This window comes from Dipodomys spectabilis, unplaced genomic scaffold (genome assembly GCF_019054845.1).
Source record: "Dipodomys spectabilis isolate Male_0828 unplaced genomic scaffold, ASM1905484v1 ptg000163l, whole genome shotgun sequence".
Lineage (NCBI taxonomy): Eukaryota > Metazoa > Chordata > Mammalia > Rodentia > Heteromyidae > Dipodomys > Dipodomys spectabilis.
The window spans coordinates 8782873-8806960 of record NW_024870840.1 but is presented as its reverse complement, the minus strand read 5'-3'; the positions used below and the strand labels follow the sequence as shown (position 1 = coordinate 8806960).

Below are 24088 nucleotides of genomic sequence, written 5' to 3'. Positions count from 1 at the left end.
TGACCTCCCAGTTTCCTTAAACTTAAGTTTCTGACCTGCTTTGGCACTACAGTAAGTCCATCTGACAAAAAGCCCTGGGTCAGTTGAGGTCTTCAGGTTCTTTTTACAAATACAGGGTCATATTATATATCATATTTCATACAGTATGAAATATGTATGAAATATGTCATATTTCGTAGCTCTACTTGAGTAGGTGAACCAAAATAGTATAAATGGTGACAAGTTTTTATTTTGGTCAATAGATTTACATTATTGTAATGGCCTTGAGAGGTAGTAGAGTATGACATTGATTCAGGACACCTCTAATTAGACCTGTCACTGCATCTCTAAGCTAGAGGTCATAAAAGTGCCTTTCACAAAGGGGTCATACGAGCTCATTCATGATATGCTTCAAAGAATATCTGGTAAATCAACAAATAATGATTATGACAATGGTGATGAGAGTGATTGTGGTCTGATGTGACATTAGGAATTACCTTCAGATCCCAGTTCTATTTCTCCTCATCTTAAGCTGTAAACTTGAGCTCCAAAGTCACTACAACTCTTGGTACCTAAGATCCAGGAGTCAAATGTGGTAAAACCTCCAAGAGTTTGTCTCCATTATATGGAACCAACAAGGCTATTTACAGCCTCAGCTTAGGAATCAATTTGCCAGCTGGGGTTGTAGAAATTCCTAATAAAAACTAAGTCCTTTGAAATGCATTATACTGAACAAACTGGAAGAATTTCATCCTGATCTTCAAGTGCCAACTGTAACCACTCACCATTCCAAAATTCTTGGATCTCTCATTCCCTCCTCTTCCCTCCCACAAGACTTGGACATACACCCATCCTCTTTCGCCACTTATCTTATCAGAAACAAACTCAAGTTACATAGAGGGAAGGGAAATATCTCACAAAGGTTATAAATGAGAAAATATTTTAAGATAACTATCACATTAGGTTAAAATTCTCTCAGCGTTAACAAGTACCAATGCTAACAGCTAAATGTTGGCACAGACATCTCTGTCCTTCAAAGCTCTGGCAAGCAAACACTGTAGCAGACCAAACCCTGAAGCTTGTGTGAAGCTATATTTGTTGTTACAGAAATTACAACAAGAGGATGTACATTCTTCTTAGGAAGTCAACTGGAACTAAATGTAGAATCCTCGGAACAGACTGTAGGCCAAATTTATGTTATATGTGGAACAGTCTTTCTTTCATTTAATTCACACTCAAAGTGCTGACTCAGAGTTTATTAGTCAGGTTAGTAATTGTTTTGTTTTAATTTGAAGAACAAAACATGAAGAGAAACTAGAAACAATGTTATCCACGAAGCATACAAATACCTTTGCTCCCATCTTTTTTTTTTAGGTGTTTTTAGCTATTAAGATATTTGTCTATGCCTTGAGGAAATAGGAAGAATATAAAGGGGCTAGAGGCAGGGCTCAAGTGGTACAGCACTAGCCAGTGACCAAGTTTGAGTCCTGGTCTCAGACAGAAAAAAAGAAAACTTAAAAAAAATCTCTCCTGAGTGTTCTAATGTTCAAAGTAAGCTTACACATGGAATAAAGGAGCAATATTTCAAATGCCAACAACTCAAGCAGGGTCTTAGTGGGAATATCTTTGCTCTTTTGGCCTATATTTCAATGACTGAAAAATGAACACAGAAAATAAATACATGTCCTACTGATAAAAATGCTACATCAACATTGTAGGGTTACCAACAGACATGTCAATGACTTCCTCAAGCTAAAACTAAGCAGTGAGTACAAGTAAGTGGGAATCTTATTACAGTCTCTTTGCATATAACATATAAATGAATTCGAGTTTGGGTATTTGTTTATTCAAATAGCGTGTGAACTATAAGTCCAGGAACTTCGTAGCATAAATAGGACAACCACAGTTTATCATCTAAACTAGGACACTTTTAAGAGAAAAAAAGAGATTTGAGTATGGTGATACATGCCTATAATCTCAGCCGCTGAAGAAGTAGATATAGGAAGATTGTGGTCTGAGGTCTGCCTATGCAAAAGAGCAAGAGTTTGAGGAAGCAAACTAATAGTAAAGGACTGGGATATGGCTGAAATGGTAGAGTGCTTATCTAGCAAGGGCTCTCAGCTTAATCCTCAGTAATGTCAAATGGTAATAATAGTAACAATAACAACAACTACTCCAGGAGCAAGATGATTTCATTTATTCATTACCTAGAGACAGAGAACTAGACAGATGTTCCATATAAAATGACTCTGGCAATAGAGGACACTGGATAATACTATCCTTTTTAGAACTTCTCTTTCTTCTCTTTAATACTTTATTATCCACATTCTTACATATGATTCCTATATTAAAGTAAAACTAAGACCAATAAAACTATATGATATATATTCACCAATTTTGATAGATATCACTAAGCAGTCTTTTAACATCCACCATATGGTATAACAAAACTCTAAAGGTAAGCAAGCAGGAAATATGAAGGAGATCTCTTCTTAGTACATTTCATACCTGGGAAGCCTGGCCCATGATCATCAGTTTTCGGCAAATGGTGTAAATATAAATGGTACCTAGTGGAGACAAAGATTGTTAACATGTTTTACACTCAAATGAAGAAACTATATGAAGAAACTATATTTCTTTCTGCTGTTAAAGTCTGTAGTTTCCAAAACAAATAATCTCATGAGAAATTCTTATGATGATAAAATGTTATAGTCACTAAAATTTTTGACACTTATGAATAAAATCATTAAAAATAACAAATACAGTCATATTTTAGATATATTAACATAGGAATCTTTTAGTCTCATTTAAAAGTCAATTTAACTTTTGAAATAAATTGAACATAAGAATATTTTAGTGGTATAATTTATGTGCCTGCAATGTTTATTAATTCATGTAAAATGCTTTCATCTCTTGTGGCATCCTGATGGGTAAAAAATGAAATATTTATCTCCAAATAAGGTCTGAATATATATTTAATTAGCTTGGCACCATACTCAACAAGAAAACAATAATTTGAAACTCAATATATAACAGATTTGTACTATAATTCTTTACTGTCATATATAACATTTAATCCCATTATTAAGATAGGCCCTGCTGGGCACTAGTGGCTCATGAGGGTAATCTTAGCCATTCAAGAGGCTGAGATCTAAGGATTCAAAGCCAGCCTAGGCAGGAAAATCCATGAGACTCTTACCTCCACTTAACCAACAAAAATCCAGAGGGAGAGCTGTGGCTCAAGTGGTAGTTACAAAAACTCAAGATCAACACCCAGGCCCCATGTTCAAGACCCAGCAACAGCACCAAAATTTTTTTTAAAAAAAGGTCCTATTGACAACCTAATAAAAAACAACCAACATTTCATGAAAGTATGACTTTGTATCAAGTCATTAGTTAAGTGAAGAGAGAGAAAGCTGGTGGCCAGGGAGAAGGGAGGAGTGGAGACCATCAGCCTACCTTTGTCTGTAAAACTAGGACACTACCATGCTATGGACATGGTGACATCGGTTAAAAAGGCATGTAATTATAATGACAAGTAGTCTAAATATTTTCTACAAAATATCTGATTAAAATTCATAAGCATGAAAATTCAACGATTATAAATCTTCTGTTCCTGTTTCAACTTTCAAAGCGTCTAAGAAAACAGCATCTGCTCCAAAACATATGCCCTGATTAAAGCACACCTGAAGCATAATAAACATTAATTACACAAACTAGCAACCAAAATATTGAGTAAAATCTCGCATACTTCAAATACCTCAAACTTCACCGAGAATACAATAGTCCTTGCCACGAAGGAACTCTACATTCCAGTGGGACTGTGGCTGTGACATGCTACTGCTCACTTCCCTTCTCACACACTGGCTTTGTAAATTCATCCCAGCTTGGATTTGCTGACCTCTACTTTAAGTCTTTAAAAATAAAAATAAAATTGTGCAACTGTGCTTCTTTGTAGGAAGAAAAAAGTCATAAAGATATGTGCAGGAGACACATGCCTCCCTGCAAACATGTGATTCAGGTGAGAGCCAGGAACCTGAATAAACATGTCAGTTACAGGGAACTGGGGAATTTATATCCCCCGGAGATTTTCCTCAAAATCATAAGGGCCCTCTGTATTTCAAAAATATGCCTCTCACCCTGCCAGCCCTAATGCATCCCAGTTACTACTAAAACTTTCTTTGAAAATGCAGGATTTGAGCTGGGAATATGGCTTAGTGGCAGATTGCTTGCCTAGCATGCATGAAGCCCTGGGCTCGATTCCTCAGTATCACATAAACAGAAAAAGCCAGAAATGGCACTGTGGCTCAAGTAGTAAAGTGCTAACCTTGAGCAAAAGAAGCTTAGGGATGGAGCCAGGCACCAGTGGCTACTCAGGAGGCTGAGATCTGAGGATCACGGTTCAAAGCCTTGAGATTCTTATCTCTAATAAACCACTAGAAAACCAGAAGTGGCCCTGTGGCTCAAGCAGTAGAGTGTTCACCTTGAGCTGAAGAGTGCAGGGACAGTACCCAAGCCCAGAGTTCAAGCCCCACACCCGACCAAAAAAATAGAAGCAGCAGCTTAGGGACATTGACCAGGCCTTGCATTCAAGCCCCAGAACTGGCAAAAAAAGAAGAGGAAGAGGAAGAAGAAAGAGGAAAAGGAGGAGGAGGAGAAAAAGAGGAGGAGGAGGAAGAGGAGGAGGAAGAGGAGCAGGAGCAGGAGCAGGAGCAGGAGGAAGAAAAGATTGATTGCTGGATTTTGGTATAGTTTCCAAATTCCCACTAAAAGCCAGAAAGAGAAAGTTAAATGGTGACAAATGGACATAGACTGAATTCCATGTGATCTTTAGAAGTCAATTTAATTTTGCTTTGAGCCAAATATGACTTTATGGTCTGATGATGTGACTCCTTTTCATCAGAGATAACCACCATCAAAATAAACCTGAGAGTCTAAATTAAGATTCAGATTAGCTGAAAACTGAGTTGTTATCCAATATTCATATACCTGCTTAGATTTCAGAAAGAATAAAGATTGGTTAAATATCTTACAAAACCAAGGGTATACATGTGTAATAGCACCAAGCTGATACAAAGGTAAGTGAGGTAGCTTGCTGGGCATGGTAGCTAAAGCCTGTAATCATGGCTACTTGAGAGGCAGAGATAAGGAATGGAGGTTGTCAACTAAGGCTTAAGTCTGGGAGTCACCATCTCCACCAATGCCATCCCAACTTAAAGGAAAGCACAATGGCTAGCAACAGTGGGCCCTGCCTGTCATCCCCAGCAACATGGAAAGGTACAAACAGAAGAATCAAAGCCTAAACTCAGGCATGAAAAGGGGCTGGAAGCATGGCTCAAGTAGTATAGTGCCTGCCTAACGAGCTCAAGGCCTTGAGTTCAATCTCTAGTATAATTTAAAGAAAAAAAAGTAGGAGCTGGGAAGGTGACTCAGTGGTAGAGCGCTTGCCTTGCATGCATGAGGCCCTGGGTTCAATTCCTCAGCATCACATAAGCAGAAAAAGCCAGAAGTGGCACTGTGGCTCAAGTGGTAGAGTGCTCACCTTGAGCTGAAGAGCTGAGGGACAACACCCAGGCCCAGAGTTCAGGCCCCACGACCAACCAAAAAAAAAAAAAGTAAATAAAAGTTGAGTGTAGTTTTCACATGCCTATAATCCCAACATTCAGGAAGCTGAGGCAAGAAGAGTTCACCAGGTACCAGTGGCTCACGCCTGTAATCCTAGCTACTCAGGAGGCTGAGATCTGAGGATTGCAGTTCAAAGCCAGCCTGGACAAGAAAGTCTGTGAGACTCTTATCTCCAATAAACCATCAGAAAGCCAGAAATAGTGCTGTGGCTCAAGTGGTAGAGCGCTCGCCTTGAGCTGAAGAGCTGGGGGACAGTGCCCAGGCCCAGAGTTCAAGTCCCATGACAAAAAAAAAAAAAAAAAAGAAGACAGTGAGTTCAAGACCCTGTCTCAAAAATAAAAACAAACGAACAAAAAGTAAACAGAGTAAATAACAAGGTCAAATATATTTTGGTAAATTTGCAAATATATAAATTACTGACTACTTAAACGTCAAACTGTCAAAACTGCATGGTCTGTGCATTTATTAATCCCCTAATTGGAACAGCCTTTCTTACATATTCAAGTGGTTCACCCCTCAAATTCCTTTAGGTCTTTGCTCAACTGTCACATCTGGAAGGCATCCCCTAACCATGGTATGTAAAATTCCAACCCACTTCATTCTAGCTTCTGTATTCCCTGTGCCCTGCGTACCTTTACTTTTCTCCTCAGCACTCAACTGTCACTTGATACTATCTAGATTCAACTGAAGAAGAGTATGAGAACAGAGTTTTCACCTGTTGCCCTCTCCTGTGACCTTGGCACCTAAGATAATGCCTGGTTTCCAGGAACTACTCATAAAGTTTTACCCCAAGGACAGGAGTTGGTGAACAAAGTATAATAAGTGTATCTCCCATAATCCAGCAGTCCTATTCCTGGGCATAAATCCCAGAAAACTCTTACACCAGACTATAAAAGGACAAGTAGAAAGGTATTCCTCATAGAATTATTTGTGCAATTAGAGAGGTGCAACAGACCAGGTGCCCATCCCCTATACAATCAGAAAGCAGAGTTAAATTAGTTTAAATAAAGGAGCCTCAAAATAGTATAGGGAACAAGATAAAGTCTAGAGCACAATACCATATGAATAAATAAAATTACAGAAAGAAGATACAAAATTATTTAAACTTATTCTTCTTTTCAAAGAACATTAGGGATTGGTAAATGTGTGATTTTTTTTCTTTTTTTCTTTTAGTTTGCTGTTTGTTTCTTTGGCTAAGTAGTCTAGGTTGGCTTCATCTTTGCTGTGTGGCTAAACGAGTTTTGAACTTCCCAGCCTCCTGTCTCATTCTTCTGGATTAAAAATAACACCATTAGGTCTGGTATGCATCTGATTATGAAAGGACTGAAAGAAATGAATTGTAATGTACCATTTCTACCTTTCAAGTAAGGCTCAACCACAAGTCCCAGTCCTTAGGCCTCTCACTGCCCTTTTCTCCTGCTCTCTGTCCTTTGCCAAAATAGGTAAGCAATTCAGATGGAAAGATGGCAGTGGCCACTAAAGGAATTGAGGATTCCCTGAAGGTTGATCAGGCACAAAAAAACATTCACTGATCAAAAAATATCATCAAAAGTATCCTCATTTCTAGCAGCCAATACGAAGTTTAATTTCAATACAAATGCTAAAACATGATTTGGAGTGAGTGAGAAAAGAAAAAGTGAAATAAACTTTCAGTTGCCATAGAATGAGGGAAATTTTAGTGTATTTTTCTTTTTTTTCTTTCTTTTTTTTTTTTTTTTTGGTCTGGTCGTGGGGCCTGAACTCTGGGCCTGGGCGCTGTCCCTCAGCTCTTCAGCTCAAGGCTAGCGCTCTACCACTTGAGCCACAGCGCCACTTCTGGCTTTTTTCTTTTTGCTTATGTGGTGCTGAGGAATCAAACCCAGGGCCTCATGCATGCAAGGCAAGCGCTCTACCACTGAGCCACCTTCCCAGCCCCTTTAGTGTATTTTTCTTTGGAGTTATTTTGTCCTGGTCTTAATCAAATCAAACACACTATCACTATTATCTTTCATTTAAAATATTTGAACCATTCTTAGCACCACAAAAAAAGAATGTATTCCCCAAATAAGAACAGAGTAAGTGACTTAATGCAACTTTAGGAGAGAGAAAAAGATGTTACATTTTATAGCTAAAATTCATTTCTTTACACACATTTAAAATGTGTGAGTATAAGTACATGTGCACTCATGTGCATGCATGTAGTAATCAGAGCTTTCCCTCAAATAAGTAGTAAAAGGGGAGAGCTTGCCATGTAGAAAACCAAAGGTACTATCTAAGAGAAGAGAACTAACATATGGATAATACCTAGGACCAATACACTGCAGTGGTTAGTCCTTCGTCATTACATCTTATGTACTCTATCAACTATGGTCCCTGCTGTCTGTTTTGTTTTGAGACAGAACAATCCCAAGCTGGCCTCAAACTCCCTAACCTCCTGCTTCAGCCTCCTAAATGTTGGCATTTCAGGCATGTTTCACCACATCTTTCTTCTGGGTTTTTATATACCTGACACTGATTATCCATCGCCTCTGACATAAATAAATCCCTACCTGTAAGGACAAAGTAAAATGTAACATAAATTAAAAAATGATAATAACCCCAGCCATCCTATTATGAAATATGTATGTTTTAAAAGACAAGGCTGTCAAGTTACCATCAACCTTAGCATTTAACTTTCTGAATGATACACTAGGAAACAAAACACACTGGTACCCACCATTGAAAATAATCCAGCAAAGGTGCTCCTGTGGGAGAGCCACCTGCATGATAAGCCTTAGGGAGGACAAGACATGCAGACACTTCTTCACAGACTCCTTGTTTTGTAGGTTTGCATCAGAGTCACACACTAGCTCATAGCTGCAAATGCTTCTGCCACTCAAAGCATGAAACTGAAATACATTGGAAAATATAAATTAGAATATACATATATACACAACTCAGGAAAGCACCTCTCAAAATGTAAAGTACTAAAATGGAAATAATTATGCTTAATGAGTTTAATAGATTAATCCAGAAAGAAACATAGATAGTTTTCTTCAAAATATCCTAAATTAGTTAAGATTGGCATTCCTTAGTCAGAAGCTACTCTGAGAAAAAAAAATTACCAAGAATATAGAATTTAATCAATTTTTTAAAATTCATTTAATAGCATTTTAACCTATTAATTCAGATGTGATTATCATCATTTACATAATTCACCTAACAACTGTTAGTTGAGCCCCTCCATTTCACACTCTGCCAGGCAAGAAGCATTCAGACATAAGCAATAGATGGTTCTACCCTTAGCACATGCAGTATTAAGGATGTCTTATGTGGCTGCTATGGTCAATGAACTGAATACTTTTTGTAAATTTGGATTAAAAAAAATTTACAGTGAGAGATAAGACTACAGGAGTGACCAAGGATTAGAACATTAAGTGTTCTTTGTCATTACAAGAAATCTGGACTGTAGGCAAAGAGTAAAGTCAAAGGACAGTAGGATAAACTATTTTCATGTGTCCTTTTGCAATTAGTTCTGATAATTTGTGAAAAATGAATTGTGGTGGGTGGTAGTGAGAACTACATACATGGAAAGTTGGAGAGACTTTTGCATTTAATGCAATGTTAAGCACCAGCCTACATTGCCTAGTATTCTTATTCATGCACTTATGATGCAGTTACACCAATCGTCCCCCAAAAGATGCCTTGAGGTTGTCTGTTTATCAACCAACCATACGTTCTTTGAATAAGACTTTTAATAATTAAGTTTGGAATAACACAGATTTTAAATCAGACTACTAGAGTTCAAGCTCCAGCCCTATCCATGGCTTTGAGGGTGCTGGGATGACTTCTTGATCTCTGGTAAACTTCATTTTACTCTTCTATTTAAAAAAAAGTCAGGACCATACTAAGACTATGATAATTCATATAAACGCTTTTATTTCCAAAGCTAGCACAGGGGAAGTGCTCAACTGGTGAACTAATGATAGCAATGCACAAAGGCTAGAAATCAATTATAAAAATTTTTGTGACAAACATCTGCAATCAAGAGCTAATTTTTTACATTCATTCTGATTAGCTTTATTTTCTTTTTTGTAAAACAAGGAAGTAATAGTATTTAACTCTTAAGGTCATTGTAAAAGTCAACTATGTTTTCCAAAGTATTTTACAAACTGAAAGCCTCTACAAATATTATTGTGGAGACTATGAGCATATAACAATAGTGCCTGCTGGTAAAGGGGATGGTTATATTGACACAATCTCCAAAGTAGTGTCACAAATTTCAATAAGTTCATTTTCTTAACCATGCCTGAAGTTATATGTCAAAGGACTTAGAACAAGTGGCCAGATGCCATGCTAAGCAATGAAGATAGTCAGACGCTGACAACTTAAGGGCATAACACAGAGCTAACATAAACCATAGCTATCTTTGCTGCTTCTTTGATCTTACTGTAAGTCCAGAAGTTTCATCTCCAAAACCTTTTGGAAAGAAGATAGTTTTGAATTGATTCACATCTGCTCCATTCTCATCAAAATTGGTACTGAACTGTTGAAGATACCTTCCATAGCACTGCAGAAGGGCCAGTTTATATTCCTAAAATAAAAAGACCTGATTAAAGTTTCAAAGTATTACTTGACGATTTTTATATTATTCTTAATTGCACCAAAGTGTAAAATTATGTCATTGGTGTGGCACTGTGTGGCTTATGGACATTATTTGATTTAAATGTCCCCACCACAAGCTATAGGACCTTCATAACCACAAAATAAGAATATTCACTTTGACGGGGTGATGGTGGCTCAAGCCTGTCATCCTAGCTACTCAGGAGGCTGAGATCTGAGGATCACAGTTCAAAGACAGCTGAGGCAGGAAAGTCCTTGAGACTTTTATCTCCAATAAACCACTAGAAAACCGGAAGTGGTGCTGTGGCTCAAGCAGTAGAGCACTTGCCTTGAGCTGAAATGCTGAGGGATAGTACCCAAGTCCAGAGTTCAAGCCCCATGACCAACAACAACAACAAAAAAGGAATATTCACTTTGGCATAGCAAAACCTATGTTTACTCAAACTCCATGCCCCCAAATCCAACATCACCAGATGGTAGTAACCCAATATTTGGTCTGAGGGAAATGTATAGCCTTGCTACAATCAGATGCTTTATTTCTTGCCACCCATAGACACAGCTGACCTAGAGAGTTTCAGGTAGGGAATACAGGCAATGCGTTAAAGCTAAGTTCCTTTACAATTTCCTCTACTTCCTTCCTAGCAGCTGTGTCTCTAGGAAAAGTTAAGATCTAGGTGGGAACAACCTCACTCGAGAGGTATCCACGCTCCAAAACTGTTCTGTTTCTTTTTGACTTTTTGTTATTTGCTCAATAATATTGAATCTTTCTCATTCTAACTGGATTCATACAATAGACTCAAATAGGTTAAAGAAAAAGCATGCTCTACAAAATCATCTTTACTATAACTAAAAATTAAAATAGAGTCTAGAAATCAACACAAATAATGCAAGTTTATTCCCAGGATTATAAATGCCATCTTTCCAACTGTCACATCAGCAAAAAGTAGATGAAACTTTTTGTCTCTTTAATTAAATTTTAAAAGATTTTTTTCCAGATGTTTCTATAAAAGTACTCTGAATCCTTCATCAACTTGCTTTATCAACTTCAAGCATGCTCTTGCCTTCTCCCTCCACCAATATCCTCTAACTATACACTATATTACAGGTTGCCAGCTTCTCAGGTGCAGAACTTTAAGAACAGACAAAGCTATCTCTCTTAATTCTTGTAAAAGCTGTTACTCCACTCTACATGAATATAGCTTACAATTTTTTCCCCTTTAGTTTCCTAAACCCTGTATTTTTAAGGGGCATGGTCCATTTTCACCCAGTTAAAGCTGTCTCTAATTCTGGTCATTAAAAACAGATCTTAGCTTAGTTCTTCCCTACAAAAGTTCTTCCACATTTTACCCTCCATTTGGTAAATTTGCCTCCCAGACCTAACAGATTCATGAAAGTAGAAATGAAGGAGGAAAATTAAGCTGAGACACTGAAGATTTAGAAAACACTGAATACTGCTGCCTCTGTCTGGCCAAGAATTCTTTTGGATAAAAAAAACTTGCTGTCCAACATTACAAATAACTTAGAATAATTTGGACTTATGCCAGAGCTTAAAGGGAAAACTCATTATTGTCAACTGAAAACTCAGCTGTGGTGTGGTCTTATCAAACCAAGTCCACCCATCCACAACATTCCAAAACTTGGACCTTAATATGGAATTAAAAATAGGTCATAGACTCTGTCTGGCATATAATATACTGAACAAGCAGGACATATATGGAATGACTGCTGTAAATCACACACAGTAAACCATTGAGAAGAAGCTGAAAGTTATTTAAAACAGAACACTGGAAACTGGGCAACAAAACAGCAAGTCCAGAAGCCACGAGGGCTGCAGGCTGTGCAAGGCCAACCATGTCAAAAACAACAGGAAGTGGTGTCTGGGGCCCCTTTGTATAAGATAGGAACATGGTGACTCAGCACTTCCTGCTGTGCACCTACCACACCCTCAGCATCTAAGTGGCTTTCTCTGGTTCCTGCAGGAACTGCTCACCCCCGGAGAATTTCAACTACAACATTAAGAAGCAAGCACATTTTTTGGTTACTGTTCCTCATTAAACTTTTTACATATTCATGTATTGTGTGTGGTCTGTGTCTGTGTCTATGCCGTCCTTGGGGCTTGAACTCAGGGCCTGGGCAATGTCCCTGAGCTTTTTTGCTCAAAGCTAGTGCTCTGCCACTTTGAGCACAGCTCTATTTCCAGCTTTTTGGTAGTTGATTGGTGATAAGAGTCTCATGGACTTGCTTGTCCCAGCTGGCTTTGAACCTCAGATCTCAACCTCTTGAGGAACTAGGATTACAGGCCTAAAGCACCAGTACAACCCCTAATCTCAACCCTGCCTCATTTTCTTTTTAAGAAAAAAGAGTTCAAAATATGTCATGTAGAAAGGGTATCAGACCAAATAATAATTAGCCAAGCTGAATTTCCCTTTGGCTCACTTTGCTCCAGAGGCACTTACTTTCATTTGACAAAGGCTATCTCCAACCTTCAGAAGCTTTTCATTGTAATAGTCAGCTGGCAGCCTGGGGGCATATTTGGTCCAGATATTAAACAAAGTGGTGGCACTGTTAAAAAAAAAAAAAAAACATAAAATGACATCTTCAAAGTCAGTGATAAACCTCAATTAATTAGTAAGCAAGCCTTTAAAATTTGTGCTATCTTTTCAATGTGCCTTATTGCTAATGCCTAATTATTTATCATATAGTTATAGGAAAAATTAGTACTATTGCTTCCTATGTGTGAAACTTTTAGAGACATTTTTAAATGCACTATTTTAGAGCAGTTTTAAGTACACACAAAATTAAGAGGCAAGTTGGTTTCTTATAGCTCTTACCTTTTATCAATACTCACACCACCAGAGTGGTACATCCTATTACAACTGATGAGTCAACACTGACACATCATTATCATCCAAGGCCTACAGATTTACATTAGGGTTTTCTCTTGATAGTGCATATATGATGGGATTGGACCAATGTGTAATGACACATACTCATCTTTATAACAGTTTTACAGCTCTAAAAATTCCTTTATGCTCCCATCTCATTGTCCCTTTCTCTTTAATCTGTTAACCTTGATCTTTTTACTGTTTCCACTTTTTGCCTTTTCCAGAATGTTATACAGAATGTAGCCTTTTTATTTTTTATTATTTTTTTGCCAGTCATGGGGCTTGAACTCTCGGCTTGGGTGTTGTCTCTGAACTCTTCAGCTCAAGTCTTGTGCTCTACCACTTGAGCCACAGTGCCACTTCCAATATAGCCTTTTTAGATGGGCTTCTTTCATTTAGTAATATGCATTTAAGTTTCCTGCATGTCTTTTTGTAGCTTGACAGCTCATTTCTTTTTAACACTAGTATCATTGTCTGAAGTACCACAATTGCTTTTTGCATTTGTCTTTTGAAAGATATGTTGGTGGTTTCCAAGTTTTGTTGATTGTGAATTAAGCTATTATAAATATTTCATATACAGGGTTTATATAGACACATTTTTTAAACTTTTTTTTTTTTTGGTCGGCCATGGGGCTTGAACTCTGGGCCTGGGCGCTGTCCCTCAGCTCTTCAGCTCAAGGCGAGCGCTCTACCACTTGAGCTACAGCGCCACTTCCGGTTTTCTGGTGGTTTATTGGAGATAGGAGTCTCACGGTCTCTCCTGCCCGGGCTGGCTTTGAACCGCAATCCTCAGATCTCAGCCTCCTGAGTAGCTAGGATTACAGGCATGAGCCACCAGCGCCCGGCTACATTTTTTAAACTTTTGTATGAATACCAAGGAGCACAATTATTGGTTCATGTCCTAAGAGTATGCTATTTTATCAGAAAGGGACATTAAACTGTCTTCCACTCAGGGTTTGCATCACCACCAGCAATGAATGAGAGTTCTTGTTGCTCCACATTTTTGTCAGCATTTGGTGCTGTCAGTGTCTTAGACTTTACTAGATATGTCTTTGGCAAATATAGTCATCTTTACAGTGCCTTTCACTAAGCAGAAATCTTTAATTTTAATGAAGTCTAACATCAAAATTTTCTTGTATGGATGGGGTATTTGGTAATGTATATAGTAAGTCATCACTAAACCCAAAGTCATCTAGACTTTCTCCTGTTATCATCTAGGAATTTTATCATTTGAATATTACATCTAGATATATGATTTTTGACTAAATTTTATGGAGTATAGGGTGTGTGTTTCAATTCTTTTTTTTGAATGTGCACTATTTATTGCAAAGATGACCTTTTCTCCACTGCAATGCTTGTTCATTTGTTAAAGATTAGCTATGAATACACAACACACAGATACAAATTCTATGTTACTTTGATTGTCTTTACTTGCACCAATTATTACAACATTCTTGAAATTGGGTAGGAACAATCCTCCAACTTTGTATTTTATTTTGTTTTGCTTTGCTTTGCTTTCTCTTTTGAAACAGGATTTCAGTATGTAACCCTAGGTAGCCTCAGACTCAAGAGGCTTCTGTCTCAGCTTCCTGAGTGGATTACAGGCCTGTTCTACTATACCCAGGCAGTCTTCCAACTTTGTTCTTCTTCAATATTGTGCTGGTGATTCTGGACCTTCTGCCTATAGTAAATGTAGGTACTCAATAAATATTTGATGAAAGATTGAATGGAGTAAATAATTAGGGAAAATTTCCCTTTCATTTTTTAACATATTTATTATTGTTGTAGTGGTAATGAACAAAGGGGTTACAGTTACATAAGCCAGATTAAGTGTACATTTCTAGGAAGAAATGTTTCTCTCATTATTTTATTATTTTCTATGAAGAGCTCATGGGCTCAAATATTCAGTGGACCCATTCAAGGTAAAACAAAGTAAACAAGTAAAACAAAAGCAAAGCATACAGTAGTATCAAAGTGGTTTCTAGTCACTACCAAGGTAACATTTCATTGCTTATTTTATTCTTTTAGGTAACATTTATTTATTCCTTCCATCTCTCCTGAAAATTGTAAATGCTTCTAGGAAAGTCTAAATTCCCCTTAATATTTTTCAATCCTATCTCATAAATTCCTAGTTAATAGTATATTATATACTAAATGTTTGTGTCCTCCCAACCTACATGTATTGTTGAAACCCTAAATACCCCATGTGACTGTATTTGGAGACTGGGTCTCTAAGGAAGCTAAATAAGGTCATGAAGGTAGGATCCTGGTGAGATTATGTCCTTACAAAAAGAGATGACAGAAAACTTGTTTCCCTGTTTGCTCAGAAGAAATACTATGTGAAGACAAAGCAGTCTTCAACAAGTCAAGAAAAGCCCCCACCAGATGCAAACCACAACTAGAAAATAAATTTCTGTCGTTGAAGCCCATCTAGTCTGTGGTATTTTATTAATATAGCCTAAACTGACTAACATAGACAGGGTTTTAAATTTATTACTAAAGATAGATCTGCTACTTGTGATGTACATGTTACAATATTAATAAAACAATCTCTAGAGAAACATGTCCAATACTTCATTTAGGTAATTAAGTGACTAAATCAAAAGGACAAAGTAGCCCTTATTATTATTAATCAGTCCTTTATAGTCCCTTATGACTGATTAATGATATTTGGGGTACAAAAATATGTACATGCACCAATAATAAATGACAATGCCAAATAATGTGGCAAATATAAACCCTAGAATCTTAAAAAGCAAAAGTTATTTTCTTTGTTCATTTTGTATTTTCTTTTTGCTTTAATTTGCTGCTTTACAAAATGCTTCATATTAGGATAGATATAATGGATTTTTAAAATATACAGACTTGCTGGAATTCTCAAATTATGTAGATGAACTAGATAATTCTTCCAAATCTTCCAGCTGAGATAATGATGAGTAGGTTTGTTACTCATAGAAGAAAAATACCAGCTTCATTAAATCAATTGAGATTATATAATATGAAACATTTGTTCAGTGAATTCTAAGTTCAAAGTAAGATTCATTAGGAATGGCTTGCATAAAATTTATAATACATACTATATAGGAAGTGTATAATAATTTTAAAAGAGAATGTCAATATGCTTTGTATTGCTCATTGATTATAGCTGCTCAAGGAAATTTAGAAAGTTCCAAAATAGAAGATTAAAACTGCATAAGCATAATACCTAAATTTCATGTGATTATGTTCAAGCATTTCTGAATCTTATGTGCTTTTATTAAAGCATACTTTAAAATATGAATCATACTCTTATTTAATGACATTGCTTATATGATCAAATATATATTTTAGGTACTATGAATTTTAATGCTATGGAAATACCTACAGTCAGAAGAAACAAGTTTTGATTTTTAAAATATGGTATAAAAGCAGTTCCTACCTCCTGAATTCCCAATTCATTCCATGTGCCATTCCTGCTCCATTTGGACAATATCACCAAAATAATATTTTTAAACCCCCCAAAAAATGTCTAAGGTTAATCCCATATCAAAAACTTCCCAAGGATTTTGTTACATTTGAGATAAATGCAAACTCTTTAAAGTGCCTCTAAAACCTCTCCCAGCCCCATACCCTTCTCCCTTCACTGCACCTGCCCTCACCTTTCTGCCAAGTGGGCTTCCATGTGCTCCTCCAAAGTTCCTGGGACTTGCCTACCAAGGATTTTCCTCTGCACTTGTTCCCTCCTCTTATCTGTTTGCCTAATTATTTCCTGGGCATCCTTCTAATCTTAGCTTTCTGTCATCTCCCCTACCATTCATTTGGAAGCAAGCTGCCATTCTATTATCCTTATGCCTCTGCTCAAGTGTCATCTACTCTGACCACCTTATTGAAAAACACAACTTACTATATCCTACCCCATAAGTTCTTTCCTTCTTTTTCTTGCTAGAAAGCACCAATTTCTAGGTTACCTTAAAGTACACCCCTATGACATGGTTGTCTCCTCTAGAATATAAGCTTCAAGAGGGCAGAGACTTCAGTTAGTTCAGTGATGCATCTTCTGTGCCTAGCACAATGAGTGGCACACATAAATGCTCAGCTATTTTCCATAAGAGTAAGAAATTGCTTGTGTGTTGATTTAACGATTCATTCACTGACAATCTCTACTTCACTAGACTGCAAGCTCAATGTGCATGGATTCCCATATCTATTTTGTTCATCTCCGTGTAATCAGTGACTAGGGAGGGCAGTGCCTATCACATTGAGGGCACACAGATAAACTGTTGCATAAACAAAATTAATTTCCTAAATCTCATGAAACATTTGATTGTTAAGGTCTAGGTCAATTCTTTACATTTGTGATTATCTTAAAGATGGAACAAAGCTGGCCACTGGTGGCTCATGCCTGTAATCCTAGCTACTCAGGAGGCTGAGATCTGAGGATTGCAGTTCAAAGCCAGCCTTGGCACTTAAGTCCATGAAATTCTTTTTTTTTTTTTTTTGGGGGGGGGGGGTCCAGTCGTGGGGCCTGAACTCTGGGCTTGGGTGCTGTCCCTCAGCTCTTCAGCTCAAGGCTAGCGCTCTACCACTTGAGCCACAGCGCCACTTCCAGCTTTTTTTTTTCTTTTTCTTATGTGGTGCTGAGGAATCGAACCCAGGACCTCAGGCATGCAAGGCAAGCACTCTACCACTGAGCCACCTTCCCAGCCCCGTCCATGAGATTCTTAATCTCCAATTAACCACCAGAAAACCAGAAAAGGGGCTGTACTGTGGGCCAAGTGGTAGAGCACTAGTCTTGAGCTGAAGAGCTGAGGGACAGTGCCCAGGCCCAAAGTTCAAGCCCCATTACCGACCAAAAAAAAAAAAAAGATGGATCAAATACTGTCCTTAAAAATTGGCCCAGATCTACTTTTCTGTACACAATATTCACAATTATTAAGAATACAAAGATACTCTATCCCCTTGAATTTTTCCAATAACAAATGCCTATTGTTTGCTATGTCTCAATCTCCAGGCTTGGTTCTAGAGACAGGGCAATGAAGAAGACATGTGTTATCCTAGATCACCAGGGAGCTTACATGCTAATAAAAGACAAAACACAAGAAAAGATTTTTATTTTGTCAGTTGTGGGGCTCAGTTCAAGGTGAGCACTCTACTACTTGAGCCACAGTGTCACTCCTGGTTTTCTGATGGTTAATTGGAGATAAGAGTCTCACAGATTTTCCTGCCCTGCCTGGCTTGCTTTGAACCATTCTCCTCAGATCTCAGCCTCCCAAGTAGCTAGGATTACAGGAATAAGCCAAGGTGCCCACCCTAAGAAAACAGATTTAAAAATACAAATTGATAGGTGAACCTGCACCAGATAGGAACTTTCTCTGTAAGGTTCTAACAAATGAGCTGAGATCTGGAAGAAATGAAGGAGCCAAACATCTGAAAAGCTCACGGACATTTCAAAGGAGATGGCAAAATAAAGGCTCAGGAAAGTTCTGAGAAGGGATGAACAGCAACATGAAGTAGACAGGCATCTTAATTTTATTCTAAAAGCAATGGCAAGCAAAGGAAAGGCTTTAGATGAAAGTTGATGATGTATTTATAATGACCCCCTTGATTACTATGTGAAGGAGAGATTCAAGAGTGGCTGCAGAGAAATGGTGGTATTGAATTACTGGTAGTGAAAATGGGGATTAAACACAATTTGTTTAAATATGGATACATATAGGTTGGGTATGTAATTTGCTGTTCTTGATCTTTATTTTTTATTTTTATTTTTGCTTTATGTTTTGTTTGAGACTGGGCCTATGCAGCCTAAACTAGCTTAAGACTCAAAATCTTCCTGCCTCAGGCTCCTGCTTGCTGAATTACAGGTATGCACCACCATGTCTAGTATAAAAGGCTTATTCTTGGGCTGGGAAGGTAGCTCAGTGGTAGAGTGCTTGCCTTGCGTGCATGAGGCCCTGGGTTCAATTCCTCAGTACCACATAAGCAGAAAAAACCGGAAGTGATGCTGTGGCTCAAGTGGTAGAGTGCTAGCCTTGAGCTGAAGAGCTGAGGGACAACGCCCAGGCCCTGAGTTCAGGCCCCATGACCAGCAAAAAAAATAAATAAATAAATAAAATTTTTTTTAAAAAAGGCTTATTCTCCACTTGTATTCCTCAGTCCATTCTTGGTTCCCCTCTAACCTGGCTCATCAGCAGGATTCATAAGACTTGAAGGTTCTGTCCCCTTTGAAACACTTTCTCTCTCTGTTTCTAGTAACCCCCACCCCCACCCCCGTGTGTGCTTACTAGTTTTCCTACTACTACTTGGCTACTTTTTAGTCTCTGCTAATTGCTTTTCTCTCCTACCTGTGAATCTGGGAGCAGTCCTTTACTCTTTTCCATGTACATACACTCTCTTAGTTATTTTTGTCAGGTATTATAACGAATATCATTAATAGACTGATGGATCAAAAAACTGTGTCTCCTCTGACCTCCAGATTCAAATGCCCAAAGCCTAATCATAGCTCTGCCTGAATGTTGACTTGCATCTCAAACTATCTAAAATTAAAACTTTCCATTTACTATCCTCCTATTCAAAACCTGCTCTTCCCACAATCACAATCCCACCTCAATATACTTGCCAGTTTCCCTGGGTGGCTTCTACTCATCAACTGCTTACGCACCTCATCTTTCAAAAAGACCCCCTTTCCTCTTTCCTGACCTGGCTCCCTGTCACCTCATTTTGAACTGGACTTCAAATCTGATGTCCTGCAACTTTACTGTTCAATTTATTTTTCTCTCTAGCATTTATCTCTTTGTAAAATGTATTTATTGCCATGCTCTCTTATACCAGAGGATACATTCTAAGACTTCTTAGTGGATATGCTAAACCACAGACAGCACTGAACACAACACATACTGTGCTATTTTCCTTTACACACATACCTATGATAAACTTTTTTTTTTTTGGTCGGTTGTGGGGCCTGAACTCTGGGCCTGGGTGCCATCCCTTAGCTCTTCAGCTCAAGGCTAGAGCTCTACCACGTGAGCCACAGTGCCACTTCCGGTTTTTTCTGCTTATGTGGTGCTGAGGAATCGAACCCAGTTCCTCATGAATGCAAGGCAAGCACTCTACCACTGAGTCACCTTCCCAGCCCATACACTCTCATATATTAGACACAATAGGAGATTAACAAATAAAGTTGAACATAATAATAAGCTATATAAAAGTATGTGCATGTGATAGCTATCTCAAAATATCTTACTATATCCTGGTTCTTAGCAACCTTTGCATGTAAGTTTTTCTTTCCTCATTAAGAACTTGACTTTTTCATTTAAAGAGAGTACTTATAGCTTCTCTTTGGCACATTTGAGTTGCCAGTATCATTACTCTTTCACTGTGGCATCATTAAGCACTGTGATACCATGATAGTTGATCTGATGACCAAGATGGCTAGTAACTAATGAGCCAGAATGTTTGATGCATAGCATGAATATGCTGGTTAAAGGAATGATTTGCATTCCAGGTTGGATACAGAAAAGGAAAACACTATTCAAAACTGTTTATTCCTATAATTTTCCATTAATATTTTCAGATTATGGCTGACCACATGCAACTGAAACCACAGAAAGCAAATCTATAGACACAAGAGGCTTCTATATTTCTATATTTGTTTAGTGGTTGATTATATGTGTCAGACATAGAACAAATCTAAAATGCTCAGTGAAGTAAGCCAAGCTCAGAAAGACAAACAGCAAATTTTCTCTCCTATGTGGAAGCTAGATCTACACTATAACTGGACATGAAAACCTATACAGGTCTTTAGGTATTCACACAGATTAAAGGAAGATACACTTAGGGGAAGAACACAAAGATATAACGTCTCTGAACATTTAAAATACTATTTATCCAAACAGACTCCAGGAAATAGAAACATGGGTTTTTTGTTGTTGTTGTTGTTGTTGTTATTGTTGGTGGTAGTGGTAATGTTTGTTTTTGTTTTAGGGTTTTCCTTTTCCTTTTAGGCAGGCAAGTGGGGGCAAACAGGAAGAAGTTGGTAAACAAATGTAATCATGCTATTCATTATACACTATGTGGAAAATGACCTATGTAACTTGTGAGCAATGGAGGGAGGAGAAATTGAGGGAATGTAAAGGAAGGGGTAACATTGTCCAAAAAAAAGAAATGTACTCATTACCTAACATGAAAAGGTAAGCCCTCTGGACAACACCTTAATAATTAACAATAAAATTATTTTTAAAAGGTGTGTGTCATGATAGATTTTGAGTGTATGTGTTCTGGTCCTGGGCTTGAACTCAGGGACTGAGTTTCTTTTTACTCAAAACCAGTGCTTTACCACTTGAGCCACAGCTCTACTTCTTGCTTGTTGTTGGGGTTTTTTGTTTGTTTGTTTGTTTTGTAATTGGCAATAAGAGTCTCACAGACTGTCCTACCCTAGCTGACTTTGAAATATGATCTGCAGATCTCAGCCTCCTAAGTAGCTAGGACAAGTATGAGCCATTGGCGCTTGTCAAAGTTAGACATTTTTATATTTTTTGTTAACTTGATGTTTTCCTAGATTCTAGAAAGGTACCTAATATACAGAAAGTACTTAATAATTTGATTCGTGAATAAGTAATATATTAAGTTAAACCTAGTAATTAGTATTAAATATGTGAAAAATGTTAGATGATATACATAGATATGTATATCACATTGTATATTCATTTGTGATTGTTCATTTGCAATGAATTTAACCAAGAAAGATGGTAACATCAACAGGAAAGAATCTCAAAAGCAGATACCTTGCAGTTCACAGTAATAGCACAGTGGCAGCTTTAAAAAAAAAAAAGGGAAACGTACAGATGAGTCATAAAATCAAGGGAAAAAAATCTCTGTGATCCTAATTGCAATATAATAATAAGCTGCACATGTTCACAGGATAACACACTTCATATCAAGGAGGTTCTTGAAATGTGAAACCAGTCCTATCCAGAGTGTGGGTCCTAGTTGGAACAGGAAGGGAGAACAGAGGAGGCGAAGGAGGATGCAATACTAGAGTACATGTGTGACAAATGAAACAATGAAGCTTCCTGAGATTGAAGGTGGGAAGCCAAGGCCTGGAGATGAGGCTGATCAAAGTACACTGTATGCACATATGGACATATCAAAATGAAACTCCCTTGTACAACTAATCGATGTAGAGGGGCGAACTTCCTTGAAGAACTAAACCATCTCAAAGTTATTCCTCGAATCTTCTTCCAATTCCAAACCGTGTATTTACCAAATAAATGCGGCGCTGTGAACCCCACTGAAGACACCATAAAACAATTCACCTGGAGTAGCTATGAGGAGAAAACTCAGAACAAACAGGAGTTAATGAAATTTTATTGTTGTTGTTGTTGTTGTTGTTGTTTTGACCTAAGCAGGAAACTGGGATGTGTTAAGTACCGCGAATCACGGCCAATCTCGTAGCGACGAATCTCCACTTCTGGAACTTGGTTTGTCCGAGGCCCTCGGGTCAGGTCAGGCCGGGTCGGGTCGGGTCGGGTCGGGTCGGGTCGGGCCAGGCCCGGCCAGCACCCAGCAGGCCGACCGCGCTCCCGCCAGCCCCCCGGGCCGCCGGCCGCCGCCGCCGCCGCAGGCCCTCCACCAGCCGGCGCCCGCCCCGGCGCCCTACCTCTGCTTACCAACGTCGCCGGAACTCGGGCTTCGGTTCCTCCGTCGTCGCCAGCGCCTTCTTTTTCCTCATAAAACCTAACAACTCCCGAATCTCCTTCTCGAAGGAGGCCAGCAGAGGGTTTTTAGCGTCCAACGGCCCGTAAAACGCGGCAATGGGCAGCTTCTCCTCAGGACACGTCCAGCGAAGCAGCGGACTCCAGCAGACCTTGGACTCCTGGGGTGACTTTAGCGGGACCGTGATGGTCGGTGGTGGGGTCGGTGGAAGCTCCGGTGGCGATGATGTCGAGGGAGAGTCATCGGACGGAGAGCTCATCAAGGTGCCGGACGCCGCCATGTTGAAGCCACCACCGCCCGGCCGGAGCGTGTGTGTATATACACGCGGTTGCCTGGCGACGGTCTCGTAGCAACCAAGCAGCCCGAGCGCTTTCCGGCAAACACAGCGACCCCTACCGTGCAGAGGAAGAACAAAACCAGGCTAGAAGGATGCTCTGGAGGTTGTCATGTTGTCCAAGTGGCACTTCTGAAGAAATCAAAATGCCAGAAGGTTCTGAACAGACAAAGCAGCGAGGACTGGAGCTGAAAATTTACCATCACAAATCCAGGCTATGCTTTACTTCTCCCTATTTTTTTAACCACATTTGAACCCTAGTGGTATTTAACAATGCTAGGCATTGCTCTAAGCACTTGAAACTTAGTCTCAAGATCTTTGATCTCATTTGCTCCTCGTAGCCACTCCACAATCCCGGGTACTGTTAGTATCTTAAGTGTGTCACTGTGCAGGATACCAAAGTTTAGGGAGGACAAATAATTTGACCAAGGTCAGTAAAACCACAAGGTCAGACCATTTGCCAATCTTGTGACTCCAAACCCCAGAATCAGAAAAAATAATTTGTATTGATTACCGTAATAAGCCCTCCCAAATGAAGCTTCAAAATCGAAATTAGGAAAGTCTAGGACAAGAAGTTTAACAATCTAGTACCTTCCACTGATCCATTTGCTTCCATTTATACATTCAGTTCTGTGTGTGCAATATGAAATGAAGTCTGTGCCTCTAATAACTATGATTTTTTATTTATGTGCAATTCAATCTTATTAGTGTCCATTTTACTCAACCTTAACAATTTAACATTTATACATACTAATGACTTGAAGTGTTAACTCTCGGGATATTTTTGCATTTTTAAACAGGGATCTTAAGAGACTTTATTCCTAATAGACAATCTACAGGCCTTAAGGAAAATACTTAGTGACAAAGAAAGTTGTTCTTTCCCTGCATATCATGAGCCCCAGAGTCAAATTTATTACTGTATGTTTTAAGTTTTAACTAATAATCTGCATTCCTTATAAAATTAAGAGAAGAAACAAAGCTGGCTCTTCAAAAA

The 24088-nt window shown here is 38.4% G+C and overlaps 1 protein-coding gene across 1 annotated transcript in view; it reads right to left on the bottom strand.

Moving 5' to 3' along the window:
• The window catches only part of Cfap54 (cilia and flagella associated protein 54), a 263007-nt gene extending 239967 nt beyond the window's left edge, over positions 1-23040 (bottom strand). The window contains exons 1-5 of the mRNA XM_042693361.1: positions 22715-23040; positions 12642-12747; positions 10013-10156; positions 8300-8471; positions 2488-2546 (exon numbers count right to left, since the gene is read on the bottom strand). Coding sequence (XP_042549295.1) covers positions 2488-2546; positions 8300-8471; positions 10013-10156; positions 12642-12747; positions 22715-23040 — 807 coding nt within the window. The remainder of the gene's footprint in view (positions 1-2487; positions 2547-8299; positions 8472-10012; positions 10157-12641; positions 12748-22714) is intronic.
• Between the last annotated feature and the right edge of the window lie 1048 nt (positions 23041-24088).